At 38.8% G+C, this 26,568-nt stretch overlaps 1 protein-coding gene across 2 annotated transcripts in view; it reads right to left on the reverse strand.

Annotated features, from left to right (window-relative positions):
- The window catches only part of REPS2 (RALBP1 associated Eps domain containing 2), a 256,926-nt gene that overhangs the window by 45,944 nt on the left and 184,414 nt on the right, over positions 1-26,568 (reverse strand). For both annotated transcript variants that reach the window (XM_061136570.1, XM_061136569.1), the window contains exon 14: positions 14,349-14,410. In XM_061136570.1, coding sequence (XP_060992553.1) covers positions 14,349-14,410 — 62 coding nt within the window. The remainder of the gene's footprint in view (positions 1-14,348; positions 14,411-26,568) is intronic.

Consider the following 26,568-nt stretch of genomic DNA (forward strand, 5'->3'; position numbering starts at 1 on the left):
TCTTGATGAGCCTGGCTAAAGTCTTATAATTTTGTTTATCTTTTCAAAGAACAACTCTTGGTTGCCTATTTTCTAATGTGGGGTATGTTATTTTTTTGGTCTATTTATTTCCTTTCTGATCTTTATGATTTCCTTCCTTCTGCTGACTTTGGAATATGTTCTTTTTCTAACTCCTTTACATTGTTTAGGTCTTAAGGAAGGCACGTATCCCTATAACTTTCCTTCTGGAACTGCTTTTGTTGCATTCCACAGATTTTAGAAAGTTGTGTTTCTATTTTTACTTATCTTGAGGTATTTTCTCTTCTACTCTCTGATCTTGTCATTGACCTATTGGTTTCTTACTAGCATGTTGTTTACTCTCCATGTGTTTTTGCTTGTCTTTTCTGTAATTGATTTCCCTTTCATACCCTTGTGGTTGGAAAAAGTGCTCCACATAATTTCTATCCTCTTAAAACTGTTGAGACTTCCTTTGTGGCCTAGCTTGTGGTCTATCCTGGAGAACGTTCCATGTGCACTTGAAAAGAATGTATATTCTGCTCTTTTTAGATGCAATGTCCTTAATATCTATTAAGTCCATTGGTCTACTTTGTCATTTAAGACCACTGCTGCCTTACTAATTTTTTGCATGATCTATCCATTGATGTATGTGGGGGTGTAAGGTCTCACACTATTATTGTATTATTGTCAATTTCTCTGTTTATATCTGGTAATATTTGCTTATATATTTAGGTGCTCCTGTATTGTGTACATATATATTAACAAGTATAATATCCTTTCTTGTACTGATTCCTTCTTTGGTTTCTGTTATAGCCTCTGTTTTAAAGTCTATTTTGTCTGATATGAGTGTAAATGCTCCTGCTTTCTTGTCATTTTCATTTACATGAAGTATCTTTTTCCATCCTCTCACTTTCTGTGTGTGTGTGTGTGTGTGTCTTTAGCTCTACAGTGAGTGTCCTGTATCAAGTATATAGATAAGTCTTGTTTTTATATCCAGTCAGGTATCCTATGTCTTTCAATTAGAGCATTTAGTCCATTTACATTTAAGGTAATTATTCATATGAATGTTCTCACTGTTATTTTGTTAACTGTTTGGGGTGTTTTTTTTAGACTTTTTAGTTCCTTTCTTCTTCTTTTGTTCTCTTGTGATTTGATGACTATCCTCAGCGTTATGTTTGGATTCCTTTTTCTTTCTTGTGTGTACATCCAATATTGATTTTTGGTTTGTGGTTACCATGATGTTTTTATATAGCAATATATAAAATATGCTATAAATATCATACAAATAATAGATACATGATTCTTTTAAATTGCTGATCTCTTAATTTCAAATGCATTTTAACAACCCTGCATCTGTACTGTCCTCCCCTCATGATTAAAGTTTTTTGATATCTTAATTTACATCTAGTTGTTTTGTGTATCCCTTAAGATCCATTGTTTTCTGTAAGGATATGTCATCTAATTTCCACATTACTGAATCTTCCAGTTTTACTTTTTATTGAATTCTAATTTCATTCCACTGTGGTCAGAGAAGATACTCTATATGATTTCAGTTTTTTAAAATGTGTTGACTTGTTTTGTGGCCTAACATACTGTCTATCCTAGAGAATGTCACATGTGCACTTGAGGGAAAATATGTAGGCTATTGTTGAGTAAAGGGTTCTATAGATGTCTATTGGGCCTCTTGTTTCCTCATTGGTCTTCGGCCTAGTTGTCAATCCATTGATGAAAGTGATGTATTAAACTCTCTATTAATATAGAACTGGCTATTATTCCCTTCAATTCTGTTGGTTCTGCTTCATATATTATGAGGCTCTGTTTTTAGGTGTGTATAGGTTTATAATTTTTATCATATTAATGCACTGACTCTTTTATCAATACATAATGTCATTCTATGCCTCCTGTAACAATTTTTGTCTTTAAGTTTATTTTGGTCTGGTATTAGCATATATATCCCAGCTCTCTTTTGGTTACTATTTGTATGTTATATCTTTTTCCATCCTTTCACTTTCAATCTGTTTGCATCACTGGATCTAAAGTGAAGTCTACTGTAGACAGCACATATTTGGATAATTTTTTAATCAATTCTGTCTCTGCCTTTTAATTGGAGATTTTAATCTATATAATTTAAAGCAATTACTAAAAGGAAATATTTACTTCTTCCATTTGCTGTTTGTCTTCTATGCCTTATACCTGTTTTGTTCTCAACCCTCCATTACTGTCTTCTTTTGTGATTAACTGATTTTTGTGATAGGGTGCCAGTTTTTAGGTTTTTCCTTAGTAGTTAACCTCAGAATTACAGTTAACATATTAACTTTATAACAAGTTTGAATTAATACCAACTTAGTATCAATAGTACACATATCTCTGGTCCTGTATAGCTCTGCTGCCACCCTATATTACTATTCTCACAACCAACATTTTTATACATGTGTGCCCATTAATACAGATTTTAAATTATTTACTGGCTTTTGTATTTACCTAGTACCCGATGAACTATGGACGGAGGTTCGTGACATTGTACAGGAGACAGGAATCAGTCCTAATGAGATGGATGAAACTGGAGCCCATTATACAGAGTGAAGTAAGCCAGAAAGATAAAGAACATTACAACATACTAACACATATATATGGAATTTAGAAAGATGGTAACGATAACCCTATATGCAAAACAGAAAAAGAGACACAGAAATACAGAACAGACTTTTGAACTCTGTGGGAGAAGGTGAGGGTGGGATGTTTCAAAAGAACAGCATGTATACTATCTATGGTGAAACAGATCACCAGCCCAGGTGGGATGCATGAGACAAGTGCTCGGGCCTGGTGCACTGGGAAGACCCAGAGGAATCGGGTGGAGAGGGAGGTGGGAGGGGGGATCGGGATGGGGAATATGTGTAAATCTATGGCTGATTCATGTCAATGTATGACAAAACCCACTGAAATATTGTGAAGTAATTAGCCTCCAACTAATAAAAAAAAAAAAAAAGACCATCTCCAAGAAAAAGAAATGCAAAAAAGCAAAATGACTGTCTGAGGAGGCCTTACAAATACCTGTGAAAAAAAAGGGAAGCAAAAAGCAAAAGAGAAAAGGAAAGATATACCCATTTGAATGCAGAGTTCCAAAGAATAGCAAGGAGAGCTAAGAAAGCCTTCCTCAGCAATCAATGCAAAGAAATAGAGGAAAACAATAGAATGGGAAAGACTAGAGATCTCTTCAAGAAAATTAGAGATACCAGGGGAACATTTCATGCAAGATAGGCTCAATAAAAGACAAAAATGGTATGGACCTAACAGAAGCAGAAGATATTAAGAAGAGGTGGCAAGAATACACAGAAGAACTGTACAAAAAAGATCTTCATGACCCAGATAATCACAATGGTGTGATCACTCACCTAGAGGCAGACATTCTGGAATGTGAAGTCAGGTGGGCCTTAGGAAGCATCACTATGAACAAAGCTAGTGGTGCTGATGGAATTCGAGTTGAGCTATTTCAAATCCTGAAAGATAATGCTGTGAAAGTGCTGCACTCAATATGCCAGCAAATTTGGAAAACTCAGCAGTGGCCACAGGACTGGAAAAGGTCAGTTTTCATTCCAGTCCCAAAGAAAGGCAATCCCAAAGAATGCTCAAACTACCGCACAACTGCACTCATCTCACACGCTAGTAAAGTAATGCTCAAAATTCTCCAAGCCAGGCTTCAGGAATACGTGAACCGTGAACTTCCAGATGTTCAAGCTGGTTTTAGAAAAGGCAGAGGAACCAGAGATCAGATTGCCAACATCCACTGGATCATCAAAAAAGCAAGAGAGTTCCAGAAAAACATCTATTTCTTCTTTATTGACAATGCCAAAGCCTTCGACTGTGTGGATCACAATAAACTGTGGAAAAATCTGAAAGAGATGGGAATACCAGACCACCTGACCTGCCTCTTGAGAAACCTATATGTAGGTCAGGAAGCAACAGTTAGAACTTGACATGGAACAACAGCCTGGTTCCAAATAGGAAAAGGAGTATGTCAAGGCTGTATATTGTCACCATGCTTATTTAACTTAGATGCAGAGTACATCATTAGAAACGCTGGGCTGGAGCAAGCACAAGCTGGAATCAAGATTGCCAGGAGAAATATCAATAACCTCAGATATGCCGATGACACCACCCTTATGGCAGAAAAGTGAAGAAGAATTAAAAAGCCTCTGGATGAAAGTGAAAGAGGAGAGTGAAAAAGTTGGCTTAAAGCTCAACATTCAGAAAACTAAGATCATGGCATCCGGTCCCATCACTTCATGGCAAATAGATGGGGAAACAGTGGAAACAGTGGCTGACTTTATTTTTCTGGGCTCCAAAATCACTGCAGATGGTGATTGCAGCCATGAAATTAAAAGATGTTTACTCCTTGGAAGGAAAGTTATGACCAACCTAGACAGCATATTAAAAAGCAGAGACATTACTTTGTCAAGAAAGGTCCATCTAGTCAAGGCTATGGTTTTTCCAGTGGTCATGTATGGATGTGAGAGTTGGACTATAAAGAAAGCTGAGCCCTGAAGAATTGATGCTTTTGAACTGCGGTGTTGCAGAAGACTCTTGAGAGTCCCTTGGACTGCAAGGAGATCCAACCAGTCCATCCTAAAGGAGATCAGTCCTGGGTGTTCATTGGAAGGACTGATGTTGAAGCTGACACTCCAATACTTTGGCCACCTGATGCGAAGAGCTGACTCATTTGAAAAGACCCTGATGCTGGGAAAGATTGAGGGCAGAAGAAAAAGGGGACGACAGAGGATGAGATGGTTGGATTGCATCACCGACTCAATGGACATGGGTTTGGGTGGACTCCAGGAGTTGGTGATGGACAGGGAGGCCTGGCTACTGCGGTTCATGGGGTTGCAAAGAGTTGGACACGACTGAGTGACTGAACTGAACTGAATGTAATTACCTTTACCTTTCTTAATTTCTTTTTATAGCCTCAAGGTACTCTTTAATACCCTTTCATTCAAGCCTGGAGAACATCCTTTACTATTTTTTATAGGGCAAGTCTACTAGCGACAAACACTTTGGGTTTTCTTACCTGGGAATGTTTCAGTCTCCAGTGACATCATCTGGGAGGGTGTAACATGCCTCCCTAGGCTATCTGCTGCCATCAGTCACAGTTAAGAGACTAGATTCCCCCTTTAGTCTCTGCTGAAGCCATCTCTGCGGGCTAAGGAAGCACCACTCTGGGATGTCTACTGCTACTGCATAAGGGGCAAGATACCAGCCTCCCCAGTAGGTCTCTGCTGACACTGGAAGGAGCAGCAACCATGGTGTTTGACTGGGGTAGAGTTAAGTATTGTCAAAAAAAGCTTATAACCAGCTTAGCCACCTCTTTCCCAGTCCTGTGGCTGGACAGCACATTTTCTTTCTGTTTGCATCTGTCAGTGGTTCTGGGTTGGAGGCTTTTCCTGTGCCCAGTCCAGGATATGTGAAAGATTTTTTTTAAACTCAGGGAACTCACTACTATGCTGTTCCTCAAGTCCTGAGGCCCTAGATGGCCTGCTTTCCTCTTTACATCTTTTAAAATCCTCTTTCTGCCATATTATGCCTAGAGTTTTTAGTTGTACTTAGAGGAAAGTTGGAAGGAAGCAGGGAAAGATTAGTTCAAGCCATCTTGTACTCAGTTATGTTTTCTGATGTTTCATCTATATTTTCAACAAAATTTTCTTTGGACAGAGGAATACAACATATAATCTGACACCTTAAGAACTAAGAGGATCTATCAGGACTAATCTCATTTCCTAGAAGAGATAGTAGGTCTGTCAGTCGAATTTGCTTACTTCCCACAAAGCCATAGAGCTACACAATAGCAAGGATAAGGATAAGACCACAGACAGACACATTTGTATAATTTGTATAGCTTTCATTATGTTCTTTCATCATTTAAAATAAAGATAAATCCTGGGCCTAGATCTTCTTTCTGTAATCACTAAAACACTCACTAACATATTGTGATTTTCAGCTAATCTTCAGCATGCACTGTAGGACAGAACAGAGTAATAATTTGGAAGAAAAATGTCTGCAAATGCTCTTCAAATAATTACTGAGTTTCCAATACATAAATACATAGAAGACTACCTCTTGGCATATACTAAATTTATATTTTGATGAGTAAAAATCAGGACGTTGTAGATACCTTGGAAAGCTTACAAACATGATTCATCTACATAACCAATATATTGAGGTGATGTGGTAACTAACGTACATTATATGAGATCATCTGAATATATTATAAAAGATCTCATGATATGTGATATATGCCTTCTGAGTTTTAATTTGATAAAGAATAAAGGCACAAAATTTTAGAAGCTGTGACATTTCTATATTGTTTACACACAATGTTTCTTGCTGTTTTCCTATAGATATTTGAAAGCTACCAATGAGATATTTCATTTTACTCTCCTAAAAATGTATTTAACATGTATTTTAAATCGATTTTAAATCGATGCATATAAAGTATATGCATGTTATACTTTAATCAAATTTACATTCTAAAAATGTATTACATAACACTTTAAGACACTTATATAATCAGCATTAATGTCAAGAAAGAGTGAGAGATCTAAAACTCTTAATTTCTCCCAGGAGAACTTACTATTTTGTATTATCAGCTATATACTAACTTGTGAAAAGCATACTTGAAATGATAAGATATTAATTTACAAAAACAATGTATTTATTTTTTAAAAAAGCATGGAGTATCAAATATTTCAGAACTTCAGGGCCTACAAACTGCCATTTGAGTTTAAATGAACTATAGTCTTTCCTTCCAAATGAAATGAAGAGACTATTTTATATCAAGTTGTATCTAAGAAATTTGGCTTTGAAGTTAAGCATCATGCCCAGCATATTTCCAGTGGGTTCAGTACTGCCTTAGAGACCCTATCCTAGCCAGATGACAAAGTCAGATGACAAATTAGCTGAATGGACTATGATTTCTTTTCAAGGCCATCTGTGTTCAATGCTACTTCTTCACAACAGTACACACACGACCAGAGGCACACAGCAACTAGTCCTTCCAGCAAGACCTTTCCATCACACCCTCTGACCCTGCTAAAATCAATCATCAGTAGAAGCCCGAGACCCCTAGGCCATTCACTGTGATTGGGATTTCTGTCCCCACAGGGTCTGGATGTATCCTAGCTGGACTTCATGCCTCCAATCCCCCCAACTTGAGAAAGCCTCCCACCATGTCTGTTAAGAAGTCAGGGCAGAGCATTGACAAATCCCCTGTATTCTCAACTTCTTTGAACATTCCTTCCTCTCACCTTAGTTCAGTGCTTCTCAATCCTGACTGCACTTTCAGAACTTCTACAAACTCCCAGTGCTCAGGCCTCACCCCACACCATAGGTTCTGAGGATGGGGCCCAGGCCTCAGTAGGTTGAACTCCTGCCCCGTCTCAGATGATGGTGATGCCTGCAAAGATAAGCTCCGCTGGGCTGTGTTATACCCTGTGCTGTGCCCTCAGGGGCTGCTCCCCAGACAGAACTCTCAGGTCAGGAGGTCCCTCTCTCACAGCTGTAGCACCACCAGGTCTCAATCGAGCAGGCCAGCTGCTCTTTACTGCCACATTCAAACACGAAATCTCTCTCACCTAAAATCTACTAGGCTTTCCAAATTGTGGACCAACACCCAGGGACCTCTCCTAAGCCTGTTTCTTTGCATTTGCTTTTTCTCTATAGCAATGCTCTGAATTCTTCAGCCATTGAAAAGAAAAGTTCTCTTGTTTCTATAAAACTCAATTTAACTGGTAACCTCAGCACTTCCATGAAGCCCTCCTGGTTTCTCAGAGCTTAGAAGTACTGCTAAAAGGCTTCTTCCACAGCGATTCATCCCACAGTGCTATTGTAGTGCTCACTGCATTGCTTGCAAAGAGCACTTGCCATTAAAAGGTAAGAAAATAGTGATATAAGTAGGAAAATTCAGAGCACATGAGTCTAGATGGAACCCCAGTTCATCAAACGTGGTGCTAATATAAAACTGAAAAGATTATCCTTCGGACCAAAAAAAAAATCTTCTCTGTATTAAACATAATTACACTGAAGCTGTGGTTCTATCACAATTACCATAAGAAATCTGGCATGAGATCAACACTATTAAAGAGATTTGGCTATTGAAGTACCATACAGGCCCTGAACAGAAAACAGACCTACAAGACAAGTACCAACCCTGTTGATGGCATTTTACTCACTTTGTATGCATACAAACAATGAACTAATAAATTAACAAACTCTCATTTTAACACTGCTCCATATAAAACTTCTGATTGCTTTTTTACCATTTACACTATGAAACAGTCTTTTTCTTTAAAAAAAAGAAGAAAAAAGTGTCACCTCTGGCCTCTAGCCTGAGCCAAAATACCACACCCTGCTCTCTGGCCTGTCCACAGGAAAACATGGAACCAAAACATTTGATTCTTTATATACTACTTGGCCCTTCTTGATCTTACCTGTGGTGGCTCAGACGGTAAAGTGTCTGCCTACAATGCGGGAGACCAGGGTTTGATCCCTGGGTCGGGAAGATCCTCTGGAAAAGGAAATGGCAACCCACTCCAGTATGAAAAATAAGTATGAAAAACATATAGTATGAAAACTAAGATTGGTTTCTTTGAATTTATTCATTCCCCTAACTCCAGTGCCCCATCTGGATAACTTAATCCAGATGTTCATATCATGGTGATGTCTGGTCTAAACATGGGTCAGCTAGACTGCATTTTATGCTGAAAACCTATACCTCATATCTCTCACTTGATATAAGTAGAGATGGACTTTTGGTATACAAAGGAATGATCTATCTAAGGCCTTATCTATCTATCTATATATCTTTGTGCACATATCTGCAAATATACAAACTCTCTTACATACTTAAAACCTGATAGTGCATCACTGACTGGCCAAATCGTTTTTTAAACAGCATATTTTTTGGAGAAATAAAACATTTTCTCATTTATTATAATCTAGTCTTGGCCATTTATCAAGTTAAATAATATGAAAATGTTAAATCCAAAAATAATTCAAAAACTTTTTAACTTAATCTCTTTTCAAATCTACTAATAAATATAATTATTTTAATTATACCAGGCTTCTTGGTTTCTCCCCCAAGGACTACAGTTTTAAGCCCCATAGAAGAAGTCTCTGTAGTTAAGTATATATATATATATACTTTTTTTCCCAAAGTCAGCTTGATTGTCCACACACACCAAGGAACATTTATTTTTTTTTACCAGAGAAAAAGAATAACTCCAAGTATTTAAGTTCTCTGCAATAAAATTTGTTGTGAAGTGGTAAAAATAACCTCATGAGAGAAGAAGAAGGAGCAATGAAGAAAACACAGCAACCAAAAAAACACTACAATCCCAAGCTAATGTGTGATAAACTCTTGTTTTCATTCTCATCTCTTCCAAGGAAAGCTATTGGCATAAGATATAAAAATTTAACTTTAATCACATAATACAGAGATGAGGTGACAGATTAAAGATGTCTGGAAATGTTCTTACCAACACCTTAAGGCTGGTGTATAACAATGTGTCCAAACCACTAAGTCCTTAGGATATTAACAGGTATTTCATAAATAAAGGGATGAATGGTCACACAAGCTAGAAAACTGCCAGCTTTAACAAAATTGACCAGGTTTCTTTACTGCAGAACTTCAAAGCCTTTAATGGGCTTGTGTGCACTGTGAATCTCCCAGAGCAGGTACAGAGGCAGCAAATTCATCTTACCACAGAGCTCTATTACTATCTCCCAGGAGGCTACTTTATCAAAAGTAGTTTGGGAAAGATTGAAACATATAGGTGCCCCATACAGGTGGTTAGGTGATGTACTCCTGGGGCCAATATTAGGAACTTGACATGGCATGAAGACAACGCACCATCATGTACAGACCACCCAAGACTTCCTCTAGTGTCCCACATTCAGTGGGTGAGGGGAGCACAGGGGAGGGGAGTGGAAGGGTTCTTCTGCCTGCTTTTCTTACACACCTGTTTCTGGAGCCTGAAATCTCCATAGTTAGGCATCTGAGCTGGAGGCTTGGGCTGAGCGATGGGCTCACTGTTTACAATGTGATGGGAAATCTGGTAGACAAAGAAGCAGTCTCCTTCATTAACAGTGACTTGAGCATTCCCAGGCCCCCATCAGCTCCTCAGTCACCAGGCCCCAGAGCAAGCAGGAAACCCACATCGAGTAGCTCAGATAAGAACTGCTGATAACAGCAGCACAGTTCACAACCAGGAAGTAACTACTGTCACTTGTGCAGCAGGAGAAACATAAGGAGGTTGGTCACAAAAGCCTTTTCAGACAAGTCTTCCATGCATTCATCCAGGTGACTCCCAAGCCCCACTCAGAAACCAGTAGCTGGTAGATAAGCACCTCCGGAATGTTGTGACAGTTTTACTGTTGGTGCAAATCAGGAGTCAGCTCATCTAGGTCCTTCTAGGGGTATGTGGTGAAAGTCTCAATTGCCAATGCAATGGATCCCTGTCTTCCCATGCACACAGATACTTTGACTCCAACTACAGGAAGGGGGAGAGACCTTCAGGAAATGGACCTTGGCTCTATTGTTTACCAACTATGTCACCATGGGTGACTTGCTTAACCCCTGTATGGTTCAATTTCCTCATCTGCTTTTCTAAAAGGTTAATAGAAGGGGGCAGCAGAGGATGAGATGGATTGACAGCATAACCAACTCAATGGATGTGAATCTGAGCAAATTCCAGAAGACAGTGAAGGACAGGAGAGCCTGGCACACTACGGTCCATTGGGTTACAAAGAGTCAGACACGACTTAGCAACTGAACAATAACAACAAAAATAATGTGTACCTATATCATAGGATTTTTGTGAAGATTAACTAAAACACTGAAAGCACTTAAGGGCTTCCCTGGAGGTCCAGTGGTTAAGACTGTGCTTCCAATGCAGGGGCCCTGGGCTTGATACCGGGTTGGGGAACCAAGATCCCACATGCTGCACACCATGGCCAAAAAAAAGAAAACCGAGAAACAATTTTGCACAAACTCATGCTGTATTACAGATGCTCAATAAACACAGTTAGTAATTTAAATCCCGTGCTCCAGCAGCCCAGGACTGTGGCCAAGGTCCTGTGTTCCTGCTGGGAAGTCAAGCCCAACTTCCTGCTGGGAAGTCAAGTTTGCTGGGAAGTCGAGTCCAAAGAATAGCAAGGAGAGGTAAGAAAGCTTTCCTCAGTGATCAATGCAAAGAAATAGAGGAAATCAATAGAACGGGAAAGACTAGAGATCTCTTCAAGAAAACTAGAGATACCAAGGGAACATTTCATGCAAAGATGGGCTCAATAAAGGACAGAAATGGTATGGACCTAACAGAAGCAGAAGATATTAAGAAGAGGTGGCAAGAATACACAGAAGAACTATACAAAAAAGATCTTCATGACCCAGATAACCACGATGGTGTGATCACTCACCTAGAGGCAGACATCCTGGAATGTGAAGTCAAGTGGGCCTTAGGAAGCATCACTATGAACAAAGCTAGTGGTGCTGATGGAATTTGAGTTGAGCTATTTCAAATCCTGAAAGATGATGCTGTGAAAGTGCTGCACTCAATACGCCAGCAAATTTGGAAAACTCAGCAGTGGCCACAGGACTGGAAAAGGTCAGTTTTCATTCCAGTCCCAAAGAAAGGCAATGCCAAAGAATGTTCAAACTACCACACAATTGCACTCATCTCTCATGTTAGCAAAGCAATGCTCAAAATTCTCCAAGCCAGGCTTCAGTAATACATGAACTGTGAACTTCCGGATGTTCAAGTTGGTTTTAGAAAAGGCAGAGGAACCAGAGATCAAATTGCCAACATTCGCTGGATCATCAAAAAAGCAAGAGAGTTCCAGAAAAACATCTACTTCTGCTTTATTGACTATGCCAAATCCTTTGACTGTGTGGATCACCACAAACTGTGGAAAATTCTGAAAGAGATGGGAATACCAGACCACCTTACCTGCCTCCTGAGAAATCTGTATGCAAATCAGGAAGCAACAGTTAGAACCCGACATGGAACAACAGTCTGGTTCCAAATAGGGAAAGGAGTACGTCAAGGCTATATATTGGCACCCTGCTTATTTAACTTATATGCAAAGTACATCATGAGAAATGCTGGCCTGGATGAAACACAAGCTGGAATCAAGATTGTTGGGCGAAATATCAATAACCTCAGATATGCTGATGACACCACATTTATGGCAGAAAGTGAAGAGGAACTAAAAAGCCTCTTGATGAAAGTGAAAGAGGAGAGTGAAAAAGTTGGCTTAAAGCTCAACATTCAGAAAACTAAGATCATGGCATCTGGTCCCATCACTTCATGGCAAATAGATGGGGAAACAGTGGAAACAGTGGCTGACTTTATTTTTCTGGGCTCCAAAATCACTGCAGATGGTGATTGCGGTGATGAAATTAAAAGATGCTTGCTCCTTGGAAGGAAAGCCTTGACAAACCTAGACAGCATATTAAAAAGCAGAGACATAACTTTGCCAACAAAGGTCCATCTGGTCAAGGCTATGGTTTTTCCAGTGATCATGTATGGATGTGAGAGTTGGACTATAAAGAAAGCTGAGCCCTGAAGAATTGATGCTTTTGAACTGTGGTGTTGGAGAAGACTCTTGAGAGTCCCTTGAACTGCAAGGAGATCTAACCAGTCTGTCCTGAAGGAGATCAGTCCTGGGTGTTCATTGGAAGGACTGACGCTGAAGCTGAAACTCCAATACTTTGGCTACCTGATGCAAAGAACTGATTCATTTGAAAAGACCCTGATGCTGGGAAAAACTGAAGGCAGGAGGAGAAGATGACAACAGAGGATGAGATGGTTGGATGGTATAACCAACTTAATGGACATGAGTTTGAGCAAGCTCCAGGGTTTTGTGATGGACAGGGAAGCCTGGCATGCAGCAGTCCATGGGATTGCAAAGAGTCAGACATGACTGAGTGACTAAACTGAATAATTTAAATAAGTAGAAATCATAGCCAAAGAAGGACAAGGATGGAACTAAAGTTTTTGGTAGTAATGCACGCATGCTCAGTCATGTCCAACTCTTTGTGACCCCGTGGACTATATCCCATCGGGCTCCTCTGTCTATGGGATTTTCCGGACAAGAATACCTGAGTGGGTTGCCATTTCCTACTCCAGGGGATCTTCACAACCCAGGGGTCAAACTGGCATCTCTTGTGTCTCCTGCATTGGCAGGCAGACTCTTTACTGCTGTGCCACCTGGGAAGCCCCTGAACTAAAGCTTGGCAGGAGATAAATAAGAGAAATTCAATAAACACTTGTTGGTTAACCAAACTCTCATAAAGCTAATGCTGGACTATTGGAAAAATAAGTTCTCACTTGTTTATATGTGGGTCAGGAGGAATAGGGCTTTTAATTACCCTGAAAACTGAAGGAAGAAGCCAATGTCTCATGGTATTTACATCTTGAGGTTGAGTGGATACTAAAGACCATCTAATTCTCTAAGAGAAGGACAAATCAATGTCAAAAGTGGTTTCAGTCACTCAGCGAGTCCTGAGATGCACCATATGGAAAGGTATACTCTGAATTATCCAGAGCAATGAGGTAGAAAATGAGACTGTGTACAGAGACATTTGTCAACATTTTCTGCCAAAAGTTGTTAGAGGGTCCTTAAAGATAGTTTCTTCAGCAGCAATTAATGAAAGGAAGGATCTGTAGCACCCTTTACCACACTCTATGGATTTGCTGCTTGCTTCTCATTTTCAACTCTACAAAAAGTGATGAATAAAGACATAGTAGCATATGTCAAAAAGGCAGAATTCATTCACAAGTGAAACAGATTCAGGTGACACACTCTTCCAATCCTGCTAGATCAGCTTACTGTCCCAAAGGCAAATACCATCCTAAAAAAAGTACTGTGAACCCAAACCACAGCACTAAACCCATGCTGATGACCATTTATTTTTAGTTTATGCAGAATACCACTCCTAAAACACCAAGGAAAATATAGGCACTCAATGTACACATACTTCACAGAATATACATGTTCCCTAGCCACAATCAGAGAGGCACCCCTTCTGCTCCTCTTTGTGTGAAAAGCCACTTGCAACCCTCCATTGACAAGACTGAACTGCTTCACACATTTGCTTAAGGAGACTGTCTCTTCCATCTGAGGCTGGGGGCTGGCTGGATAGGAAGAAACTCAGCCATGCTCTGCTCTCCCAGTCCAGTCCAGACATCATGTTGGAAACCTGATTGGTCAGTTCAGTGGTGATCAACCCGTGCAAAGGAAGCACAGTGGGAGGACAACTCCCTATGGAAAGACAGTATACAAAAATCAATGTTGTCTCCTACCTGAGATGGACAAGGTCTTGGAGGGAGCGCAGGTGGTGGAGGTAACAATCCTGACTTTGAAGCTGAAAAGAAAAACACACACTGTTAAGGACCACCGGGGCAGAGGTGGGAGGGAGGAAAGCCCTCTTCCACTTGTAAAACAGGAAGAGCTACTGCATTTAACGTGTTTAAATTTTTTAAATCTGTGGGCTAATTTTTTTTTTAAAAAAAAGACCACATGCTATTCCAATCCCTTTTTCACTTCCATCCTATTCAAAGTCCAAATATTTATATAGGCTGTTGTAATTAAGATAGTGTAAAACAGTAAGTAAATGACACCCTTTGATCAAAAAGACCGGGATGAAGAACAGGATGGACAGTCAATCCCTCATTATTCCGATATTAATTATTTAGTTTCAAATACTCTAGGCCCTTTGGCTCCTCGCCTATTTCTCGCAAGCTCTCAGCCATTACACTGCTCATTATCTTGAGTTGGGAGCCAGAACCCTAATAAGGCAGTGCTGCTGCCCTGTAAGTCAGTGGGTCTGACAGCAGTAGGGGAGGCTGAAAATGATGGACTAAAATGATATTTAGGGATTCTTCAAAGATCTCAATTTCTGATAATTAAACCTGTTTCTAAAATAATCTGGCCCCATTTGAAGCATCTTCTGAAAGAAAGTTTCATTCTAACTTTTTGAAAAATTTTATGAGATATAGAGAAAACTGGAGTTAAGCCAAGAATGTCTGAGTTGTAACTTAACAATGAAAACAAACATCTGCTATTGAATTATAAATAAGGCTCATGATCACATGCAAGAAATGAGTTTATTATCATACACTGGTCAAGTAAAACCACATTCTTTACAAACTTCTTTGAAAAGCGTACCATGCTCTATATATAACTATAGGCAGTTTACTTCCAAATCTATTATATGTGTGCTAATATTTGGACAACTTTCTATGCCTTAAAAATAAATCACAGCAATGTGCCAAGAACATAAACGTTTTTGCAAATCACTTTTGATTTGATCCAGCTAGATCAGACAAGCTAGAAGATGGAGTTCAGGGCTTTCCACAAAGGTAACTCAGAGTAATTTCATAGAGATTTTCCTCCTGAGCCAGTGCATGAATACAGTACAACCATGTGGGCCCATCAGCAATTTCTCTCAATCTGTCTTTCATTAAAATTTATTAAACACATCAGTAAGTCAAAACTCCAAAAATGGTGAGGCCATGAAGAGCCTTCAGTAACAAACCATGTAGCAAGAGAAAATGACAAAAGTCTCAGGAATTATCTACCTCAGGGCCCCCACTCTATCGGTCCTCAGAGATTGGGCCTTTAAATTGCCAGTTATTTTAAAAAAATAAAACAAAAAAACAAAAATAAACACAAAATCTATGCTTGCCTTTTTTTTATTGAGTAATTATATATATATATATATATATATATATATATATTTTTTATTAGTTGGAGGCTAATTACTTCACAACATTTCAGTGGGTTTTGTCATACATTGATATGAATCAACCATAGATTTACACGTATTCCCCATCCCGATCCCCCCTCCCACCTCCCTCTCCACCCGATTCCTCTGGGTCTTCCCAGTGCACCAGGCCCGAGCACTTGTCTCATGCATCCCACCTGGGCTGGTGATCTGTTTTCACCATAGATAATATACATGCTGTTCTTTCAAAACATCCCACCCTCACCTTTTCCCACAGAGTTCAAAAGTCTGTTCTGTATTTCTGTGTCTCTTTTTCTGTTTTGCATATAGGGTTATCGTTACCATCTTTCTAAATTCCATATATATGTGTTAGTATGTTGTAATGTTCTTTATCTTCCTGGCTTACTTCACTCTGTATAAGGGGCTCCAGTTTCATCCATCTCATTAGAACTGATTCAAATGCATTCTTTTTAATGGCTGAGTAATATTCCATGGTGTATATGTACCACAGCTTCCTTATCCATTCATCTGCTGATGGGCATCTAGGTTGCTTCCATGTCCTGGCTATTATAAACAGTGCTGCGATGAACATTGGGGTGCACGTGTCTCTTTCAGATCTGGTTTCCTCAGTGTGTATGCCCAGAAGTGGGATTGCTGGGTCATATGGCAGTTCTATTTCCAGTTTTTTAAGAAATCTCCACACTGTTTTCCATAGCGGCTGTACTAGTTTGCATTCCCACCAACAGTGTAAGAGGGTTCCCTTTTCTCCACACCCTCTCCAGCATTTATTGCTTGTAGACTTTTGGATAGCAGCCATCCTGACTGGCGTGTAATGGTACCTCATTGTGGTTTTGATTTGCATTTCTCTAATAATGAAAAGACAGCCCTCAGATTGGGAGAAAATAATAGCAAATGAAGAAACAGACAAAGGATTCATCTCAAAAATATACAAGCAACTCCTGCAGCTCAATTCCAGAAAAATAAATGACCCAATCAAAAAATGGGCCAAAGAACTAAACAGACATTTCTCCAAAGAAGACATACAGATGGCTAACAAACACATGAAAAGATGCTCAACATCACTCATTATTAGAGATATGCTTGCCTTTAAAGGAAAGGCCTTTCACCAGAATGGAGTCTATGTTAAAGCAACCCTTCATTAACAAAACAGGACTAAGAAATGATAAGACATTTAATTAAATGAGTTCTGATTGGAGCCAAGATAGAGTAACTGAAGCCAGATTTACCCTCCTTTTTGAAAAAGCCAAAAACAAATATGTAGATGTTTTTTATATAAAATAAACAGTTTCTTTGACACTAGGAAATCAGACAACAAAACAAAGCAGGTGAGTCATGTGACTCACTGTCCTTGCTGACAGCCCTGCAAGTTACTAGAAAAAAGAATCTGCCTCCAGATTCATGTCTGATTAATTTCATTTTTATTATTTAATTTTTCAAAAACAAATGGCCTATTTTTATAAATGATGTTAAGGTGTGCTTCTGAATATACTTTCGGATAAAAATATATCATAAATATTAACAAATATAAACAAGGGTCCCTATAGTCAAAGCTATGGTTTTTCCAGTAGTCACGTAGGAATATGAGAGCTGGACTATAAAGAAGGCTGAGCTCCAAAGAATTGATGCTTTCAAACTGTGGTTCTGAAGAAGACTCTTAAGTGTTCCTTGTACAACAAGGAGATCAAACCAGTCAATCCTAAAGGAAATCAACCCTGAATATTTACTGGAAGGACGGATGCTGAAGCTGAAGCTCCAATACTTTGGCCACCTGATGCGAAGAGCCGACTCTTTGGAAAAAACCCTGATGCTGGGAAAGACTGAAAGCAAAAAGAGAAGGGGATGGCAGAGGATGATATGGTTACATAATATCACCAACTCAAAGGACATGAGCTTGAGCAAACTCGGGGAGATAGTGAAGGACAGGGAGTCTGGAGTGCTGCAGTTCATGGGGTTGCAAAGAGTTAGACATGATTTAGTGACTGAACAACAGCAACTTGATCTCAAGGGTAACGCATACACTATTTCACTACGAAGCATGGCATTTGCTGTATGTTTGTTTTCAGTTCAGTTCAGTTGCTCAGTCATGTACAACTCTTTGCGACTCCATGAACCGCAGCACGCCAGGCCTCCCTGTCCATTACCAACTCCCAGAGTCCACCCAAACCCATGTCCATTGACTCGGTGATGCAATCCAACCATCTTATCCTCTCTCGTCCCCTTCTCCTCCTGCCCTCAATCTCTCCCAGCATCAGGGTCTTTTCCAATGAGTGAGCCCTTCGCATCAGGTGGCCAAAGTACTGGAGTTTCAGCTTCAGCATCAGTCCTTCCAATGAACACCCAGGACTGATCTCCTTCAGGACAGACTGGTTAGATCTCCTTGCAGTTCAAGGGACTCTCAAGAGTCTTCTCCAACACCACAGTTCAAAAGCATCAATTCTTCAGGGCTCAGCTTTCTTTATAGTCCAACTCTCACATCCATATATGATCACTGGAAAAACCATAGCCTTGACCAGATGGACCTTTGTTGGCAAAGTTATGTCTCTGCTTTTTAATATGCTGTCTAGGTTTGTCAAGGCTTTCCTTCCAAGGAGCAAGCATCTTTTAATTTCATCACCGCAATCACCATCTGCAGTGATTTTGGAGCCCAGAAAAATAAAGTCAGCCACTGTTTCCACTGTTTCCCCATCTATTTGCCATGAAGTGATGGGACCAGATGCCATGATCTTAGTTTTCTGAATGTTGAGCTTTAAGCCAACTTTTTCACTCTCCTCTTTCACTTTCATCAAGAGGCTTTTTAGTTCCTCTTCACTTTCTGCCATAAATGTGGTGTCATCAGCATATCCGAGGTTATTGATATTTCGCCCAACAATCTTGATTCCAGCTTGTGTTTCATCCAGGCCAGCATTTCTCATGATGTACTTTGCATATAAGTTAAATAAGCAGGGTGCCAATATATAGCCTTGACGTACTCCTTTCCCTATTTGGAACCAGACTGTTGTTCCATGTCGGGTTCTAACTGTTGCTTCCTGATTTGCATACAGATTTCTCAGGAGGCAGGTAAGGTGGTCTGGTATTCCCATCTCTTTCAGAATTTTCCACAGTTTGTGGTGATCCACACAGTCGAAGGATTTGGCATAGTCAATAAAGAAGAAATAGAAGTTTTTCTGGAACTCTCTTGCTTTTTTGATGATCCAGTGGATGTTGGCAATCTGATCTCTGGTTCCTCTGCCTTTTCTAAAACCAGCTTGAACATCTGGAAGTTCACAGTTCACGTATTCCTGAAGCCTGGCCTGGAGAATTTAAGCATCAGTTTACTAGCATGTGAGATGAGTGCAATTGTGCAGTAGTTTGAGCATTCTTTGGCACTGCCTTTCTTTGGGACTGGAATGAAAACTGACCTTTTCCAGTCCTGTGGCCACTGCTGAGTTTTCCAAATTTGCTGGCATATTGAGTACAGCACTTTCACAGCATCATCTTTCAGGATTTGAAATAGCTCAACTCGAATTCCATCACCTCCACTAGCTTTGTTCATAGTGATGCTTCCTAAGGCCCACCTGACTTCACATTCCAGGATGTCTGCCTCTAGGTGAGTGATCACACCATTGTGATTATCTGGGTCATGAAGATCTTTTTTGTATAGTTCTTCTGTGTATTCTTGCCACCTCTTCTTAATATCTTCTGCTTCTGTTAGGTCCATACCATTTTTGTCTTTTATTGAGCCTATCTTTGCATGAAATGTTCCCTTGGTATCTCTAGTTTTCTTGAAGAAATCTCTAGTCTTTCCCGTTCTATTGTTTTCCTCTATTTCTTTGCATTGATCACTGAGGAAAGCTTTCTTATCTCTCCTTGCTATTCTTTGGAACTCTGCATTCAAATGGGTGTATCTTTCCTTTTCTCCTTTGTTTTTTGCTTCCCTTATTTTGACAGCTATTTGTAAGGCCTCCTCAGACAACCATTTTGCCTTTTTGCATTCCCTTAATAGATTTCAAAAATTCCCATCTATTTTGAGACTTTTTATGATAACTCATTACTGAATCTTGAACCAAATCCACATCTCCATCTGTTGAGATGATGCTATGATTTTTCCTTATGATTTGTTAATATGATAAATTACACTATGACTGTCTTAAGACACTCAATCACCCCTAAGGATAATCCCAACTTGGTCAGGTTTTTCTATCTGCTAGATTGAGTTGGCTAATACTTGTTTAGGATTTTTGTAACTATATTCATGAGTTAGACCAACAAGTTAATTTCCTTTCTCATATGGTCCACTGTTGTGTTTGATTTGGCTGGAGAGTGATCCCTTTGTCTATACTCTGGAATAGGGTGTATGAGATAAAAAAATTGTTGCTGTTGTTGAATATCAGTAAAACATGACATCAGAACCATCTGGGCCTCAGTTTTCCTTGAAACAAGATTTTTTAATGATTTTACTTCTTTAAATGTTACAGGATTAATCAGACTTTCTAATTCTTAAAGTCATTTTTGATAAATGCTATTTTTTAGACAGTTATTCATTTTGCCTAATAAATTTTCACATTTATTGCCATAAAGGTGTTCAAACCCTCCTTATCATCTTAATATCTGCAAAGGAAATCTTTTTCCATTTCTAATACTGTTTGTGTCATCACTGTGGTTTTCCTTCATCAATCTCACCTGACATTTGTCAGGTTTAATTCTCTTTTCAAAAAGCCAACTTTGATCTTTTTGTGTCTCTGGATTATATGCTTGCTTTCTGTTCAATTTGTGTCTGCTCATCTCCTTCCATTTACTTTCTTTGGGCTTATCCTATTCTTTTTCTGGCTTAAACTGGTTGCTTGGCTCATTATTTTTCAGCTTTTCTTCTAACATAAGCATCTAGTATTACAACTTGCTTGCAAGCATCTCTTTAATATACTCACATAGGTTTTGATATGTGATACCATTCAGTTTTTAAATTTCCCCAATTTCCATTACAATTTCTTTTATAATAGTAACTTCTTTCTGAAGTTCATCCTTTAGAATTTCCTTTATTGAGTGTCTATTAGTAGGAAGCGTAGTCAACTTAACTAAAAACTATTTTGCCCTCATTCTTGAAAGATGATTTCACTGAGTACAGAATTCTAGATCGACAGCTATTTTCCCCCCACAACATTGAAAATAACATTTCCCTGTCTCCTGGCCTCCATTATTGCTGTTGAGAAGTCAGATGTCGATGGATTCACTGTTTTTCAGCAGGTAGGCTGTCTTCTGTCTGGTTGCTTTTAAGATCTACTGTTTTTGGTACTCTGCAGTACCAAATGTACCTTGTACCTGCACATGTATTTCTTCATCTTGTTTTCCTTTCATAAGCTGCTAAGCATTGTCAGAATTTCTGAACTATGTGGCATCCCAGTAACTTTAGGAAATGTTAAATGACTCTTCAGTCTTTGCACTACTTTCTTTCACCTCTCCTTCTGAAACTCTTTGTTTAACTGTGTGGTATTCTGGCTAATTTTCTAAAACTTGCTGTCCGATTAACCAGTTCCCTCTTCAACTGTACTTAGTGATCTAATAAGCTAGTCTTTGATTTTATTTAAATTACTAAATTTTTCATTTCTAGGAGTTCTATTTGGTCTTTTTTTCAAAATACCTTTTTCATTCTTATAATTGATTGGCTACTTACTCATTTTCTTCATTTCTTTTTATTTCAATATACTAAACATATTACTTAGTCTATGTCTGATAATTCCAAAACCTAAGGGATTGGTATTTTCCAGTGTTTTGTTGCTTCTGCTGTCTCTCTCTTCATTGTGTTCCATTTCTTTGGGTGCTTGGCAACCTTTAACTCTGAATACATATTCCTTGGAAAATTATCTATAGGAATACTTCAGGGCCTAAGAGGAAAATGAGTTCCTCTTCTATTACTCCTGCTAGAAACCTAAAGGCACTATCAACCCAGGCAACTTTGGACTGAAGTCTTGGCTTGATAATATGTAGGATTCCTCATTTCTACTGTCCTAATATTGTGTTCAATGTCCTGTAAATATGACCTTTGAGTAAAGATAGTAGTTTAAATATTTGCAATTAATCTCACTCTTACCTCATCAACAGAATTGTGATAAGAACTGTTTACATTTTTTGTTTAAATTGTTTAAATTTGTAATTGGGAAAAAGGATAGATGACTGATAGCTGAATGAGCAGTAGAGAAGGTAGACAGTAACCAACCTGGACCATAGAAGCCCCCAATTCTCAAGAACTAGTGACACCAAATTCTTCAAGAAGTAGGGGTAAAATGAGGAAAGTAGTAAAAAGTAAACAAAGTTAACTGATACTGGATCCTATTTCCCACCCTTCAGAAGAAAGGTGTATCACAACAAGACCCTTGACAATCTAGTTCCAGCTACACCTCATGCCGCTTTGGGCTTCAGGATCCCTGCTCCTGTGGTCCCTTCTGCCTGCTAGTGGTCATGTTCTGCCTTTAATTCACTTGGATAACTCAGAATACAAATATCTGCTTGAACTAACATTAGAAAGAACTATACATACTCTTGGCTGAATGATGTAATCAAAAGAGACATGGAAGCTAGTGGGGAGGTTCAAGGTTTTCAGCCACAAAAAATGCTCCCTTTAGGAGCTTAAACATAAGAAATGTTTCTATTCTTTCTTTTTTTTTTTTTAGTCTGAAAAAATATCTCTCACATATTATTTCAGAAAATCAATACAGGCAGTGTAAAGCCACCCTTTTTGCACCATCTGCTACACTGTAGTTCTGAGAAAGGGGAGTTAATTGGCTACATCTGAGCAGTCACAAGATTTATAGGTTTGATTATCCAAAATAGATGCTTTCACCCTGATATATATGGTGTTTTCATTGTTGTATTAATAATAATAAAGGCATGCTAAAGGGATGAAAAAGCATCATTATAAAAAAAAAGAAAGAACTATACAATTATGTTCCATTCCCATATTTTTAAAAAACTGACTGAAAGAGTTTAGGAGCAGTTAGATCCTGAGATTTTTCTCATACATTCTGCACAGTTTCATCCTTTCTCTCACTCCAGAAAAAGGCTAGAAGTATTTCTTCTCCAGGGAGGACACAAGGCCCAGGGGCCATACTGACAGCAGTAAATGTAGTACTCTGGATGTTGAGACACTTCCAGCCCTCTCCCTGTCTGCTTCCAGACTACTGCACCCAGAGACTAGAAGATCGTGCTCTGGGGAATTGGACTAGCCAGGATGGAAGATCTGGGTGTCAACATCAAGAGAAACCAACAAGACGGTCCAGCCAGAATCATTCTACCATGAAGCCCACACACGGCAAGTCCCAACCATCTACTCATGTATTCCATAAGCTTTTTAGACCCCATTATTAAATATAAGCAGGTGAAGAAGTACTGCCAGATATCTGCCCAAAATTTTCTAACCTAAGTTAGAACAATAAAAATAGAAAACAACTGACCTCAATGAAACATTGGCTCTCTATGAGAAAAAATTTTAATGCTATTAACATCATCAGAATAATTATTCAGTTTATTCCAGAAATACTGAAACATTTACTGTGTGCCAGGCACTGTTTAAGGTGCTGGAAATATATCAGTAGAAAAAAACACAGAAAAAAAGCTCTATCTTCATGAAACTTATATACTACTGAGAAGACAGATAATGACCTAAGAGTGAGGGATCAAATTTTTAATATAGTCATCAAGGAAAGCATCAAAAAGAGATAAAAAATGCTATTTGTAAAGATAAAATAATGGGATGCTACTGAAAATAGAATATTCAAAAAATTAAAAATAGCACTTGAAGTTAAAAACATGACAGCAGAAAGAAAAAAGCTTAACAGAAATATTCAAAGATAATCTAAGGAAATCTTAAAGAAAGCAGGTTAATATCCAAATAAAAGTTCCACAAAAAGAAATAGAGAAAATAGTTATAAATCAATTAACTAGTTCAAGAAAATTTGCCAGAAATGAAGAATATAAGTTTCTAAATTAAAAACATCTACTGAGTACTCAGGGGTGGTAGAAGAAAACAGACCCATGGCAAGGTACATCAACATGAAATTTCAAAAAACTGGAGTTAGAAGATTCTACAATTTCCAAGCATTAGGCAGAAAAGGAGGGCAGGCTATATACAAAGGATCAGGTGTCCAAATGGTTTTAGATTTCTTATACCACTGGAACCTAGAATTCATTGGAGCACTACCATCAAAATTCTGAAGAAATCTGATTTCTAATCAGTAATTATTCACCCAAACTAGCAGCCTGCATGACGGTTCAATTAGAGATATTTTTAGACATTCAGTGTCTCAAATTGAGCACCACATACCCTTTCTAAGAAAGTTACTCAATGATGCATGCTTGTGTGCTAAGTCACTTCAGCTGTGTCCAACTCTTTGCAATCTCATGGACTGTAGCCCACCAGGCTCCTGCATCCATGGGATTCTCCAGGCAAGAATACTGGTGTGGGTTGCCATGCCCTCCTCCAGGGAATCTTTCCAACCCAGGGATCAAACCTACATCTCTTACATCTCCTGCATTCGGAAGTGGGTTCTTTACCACTAGTACCACCTGGGAAGCCTCAATCAAAACAAGATAATAAACCAAGAAAGACTAAGACATAACAGGATACAGGAGATCCAACATGGGAGAAATAGGAAGGGAATCCTTGGATGACAGTACAGAAGATGCCATGATGAAAACTAAATACCAGGCATAGAACACAATCATTTAAGATTTCTTCACTAAGATGAAACTGATAACTGACATTTCAGAATAAGAGTAACCTTAGGAAACTGAGAGTCTACAGTTGATTCACAGGAAAGTACACTAAAAATAAGATGAGTATTCACTCCAAGGCAAACAAAAACCTGTGCAGCAGGAAAAGTGAAAACTTTATGACTCACATAGCCACAAAATAATATAAACACAATATTAATCTAACCAAAATGATAATAAAAGTATACTGGGAGGGTAGAAGAGGGGAAAGGTGATAGTAGAGAGAAGACAGTAGAAGATGACTAAAATTGAAAAGTCAATTAGAGGTTATACAGTATTTTATTTTGAAATATGAAGGAAATACCAAAATAATTAACATTAAAACTCTGTAGCAGAGTGCCTTCTCCCAAATCTTGAGGTAAATCAATGGCCTCAGAGGAACTTCCCAGATCTCACTATGTCCCCTTAGTTCAGCATGGAGCCCTGGCCTTCCCTTCCATCGTATCAGGATATCAGCTGTGATTGATTATTCCCTTTTCCAGGTTTTCCGCTCTCTTTCCAAAAGTTATGTCCACTGACCCTCAATCAAAAGAAGGGAAAACTAAGAATTCCCACTTATTCTACTTGGCTTCAGATTTGGAGCATCAGTAAGAAATCTCAAGATTTACCTACTCACACACATGGCTCCTGGAGGGAGGCAGGCAGAGCTGAGTGTTCCCCAAGCCTCAGCTTTTCCCTTAGCTGCTATTCTTTACCCCCCAAATGGCATTTCTTCCTGTTTATGACTCTGTGTTCATTTCCTTTAATGGTAGGAGATACAAATCTAGCTTCATTCTACCAATTTTATGTCTAATTCATCTGTTGGTCTTCCAAAGCACCTAAGCATATTACCTTGTGTTTAGTAAGTACACATGGGTGAATAATTGGAATTGAATTTAGTGAAAAATCTTTCTTATAATAGCTTCAGTCCATTCATGACCTTAAATTGTTGTTGTTGTTCAGTCGCTTAGTCATGTCCAACTCTGTGCAACCCCATGAACTGCAGCACACCAGGCTTCCCTGTCCTTCACCATCTCCTGGAGCTAGCTCAAACTCATGTCCATTGAGTTAATGATGCCATCCAACCATCTCATCCTCTGTAGCCTCCTTCTCCTCATGCCTTTAATCTTTCCCAGCATCAGGGTCTTTTCCAATGAGTTGGCTCTCGTATCAGGCGGCCTAAGTACTGGAGCTTCAGCTTCAGCATCAGTCCTTCCAATGAATATTCAGGGTTGATTTCCTTTAGGATTGACTGGTTTGATAGATAACCTTGCTGTCCAAAGGAGTCTCAAGAGTCTTCTCCAGCACCACCATTCAAAAGCATCAATTCTTTGGCACTCAGCTTTTGTATGGTCTAGCTCTCACATCCGTACATGACTACTGGAAAAACTATAGCTTTTACTATATGGACTTCTGTCAGCAAAATGATGTCTCTGCTTTTTAATACACTGTTTAGGTTTGTCATAGTTTTTCTTCCAAGGAGTAAGTATCTTGGAAGAAGACACTTTTAATTTAGTTACAAAATTAAAAGACCTCAAATTAGATTCAAATATTTTATCCAGCATGCTCCAATCAATTTTTTAAAAAAGTACACCTTCATGCAAAGTGAAACTGAAAACATACTTTGGCTGAATAATCTCTTGTACACATGCAAAAGATGACAACATACCTGTTAATAGCACCACCTGCTTTCCCAGAAAGGAAGAGAAGGGGAGAAGACAGGGGAGGAGAAAACATTTTCTGCATACATTAAAGGCTATCATACCTATGAATCAACTACAGGTTTATTCTTAAAGTCTCATAGTTAATAAGGTGGGGCATCAGGTATCAGTACAGCTTTGTCAAATAAGTGTCCATTGACAGATGAAAGGATAAAGAAGAAGTGCCACACACACACACACACATAATGGAATAGTACTCAGCCATAAAAAAGAATGAAATAATTTCATTTGCAGCAACATGGATGAACTGTGAAGGTACTATGCTTAGTGAAGTCAGAAAAAGGCAAGTACTGTATGTTTTCACTTGTATATGGAATCTAAAAAATGAAACAC

This window comes from Dama dama, chromosome X (genome assembly GCF_033118175.1).
Source record: "Dama dama isolate Ldn47 chromosome X, ASM3311817v1, whole genome shotgun sequence".
Taxonomy (NCBI): Eukaryota; Metazoa; Chordata; class Mammalia; order Artiodactyla; family Cervidae; genus Dama; species Dama dama.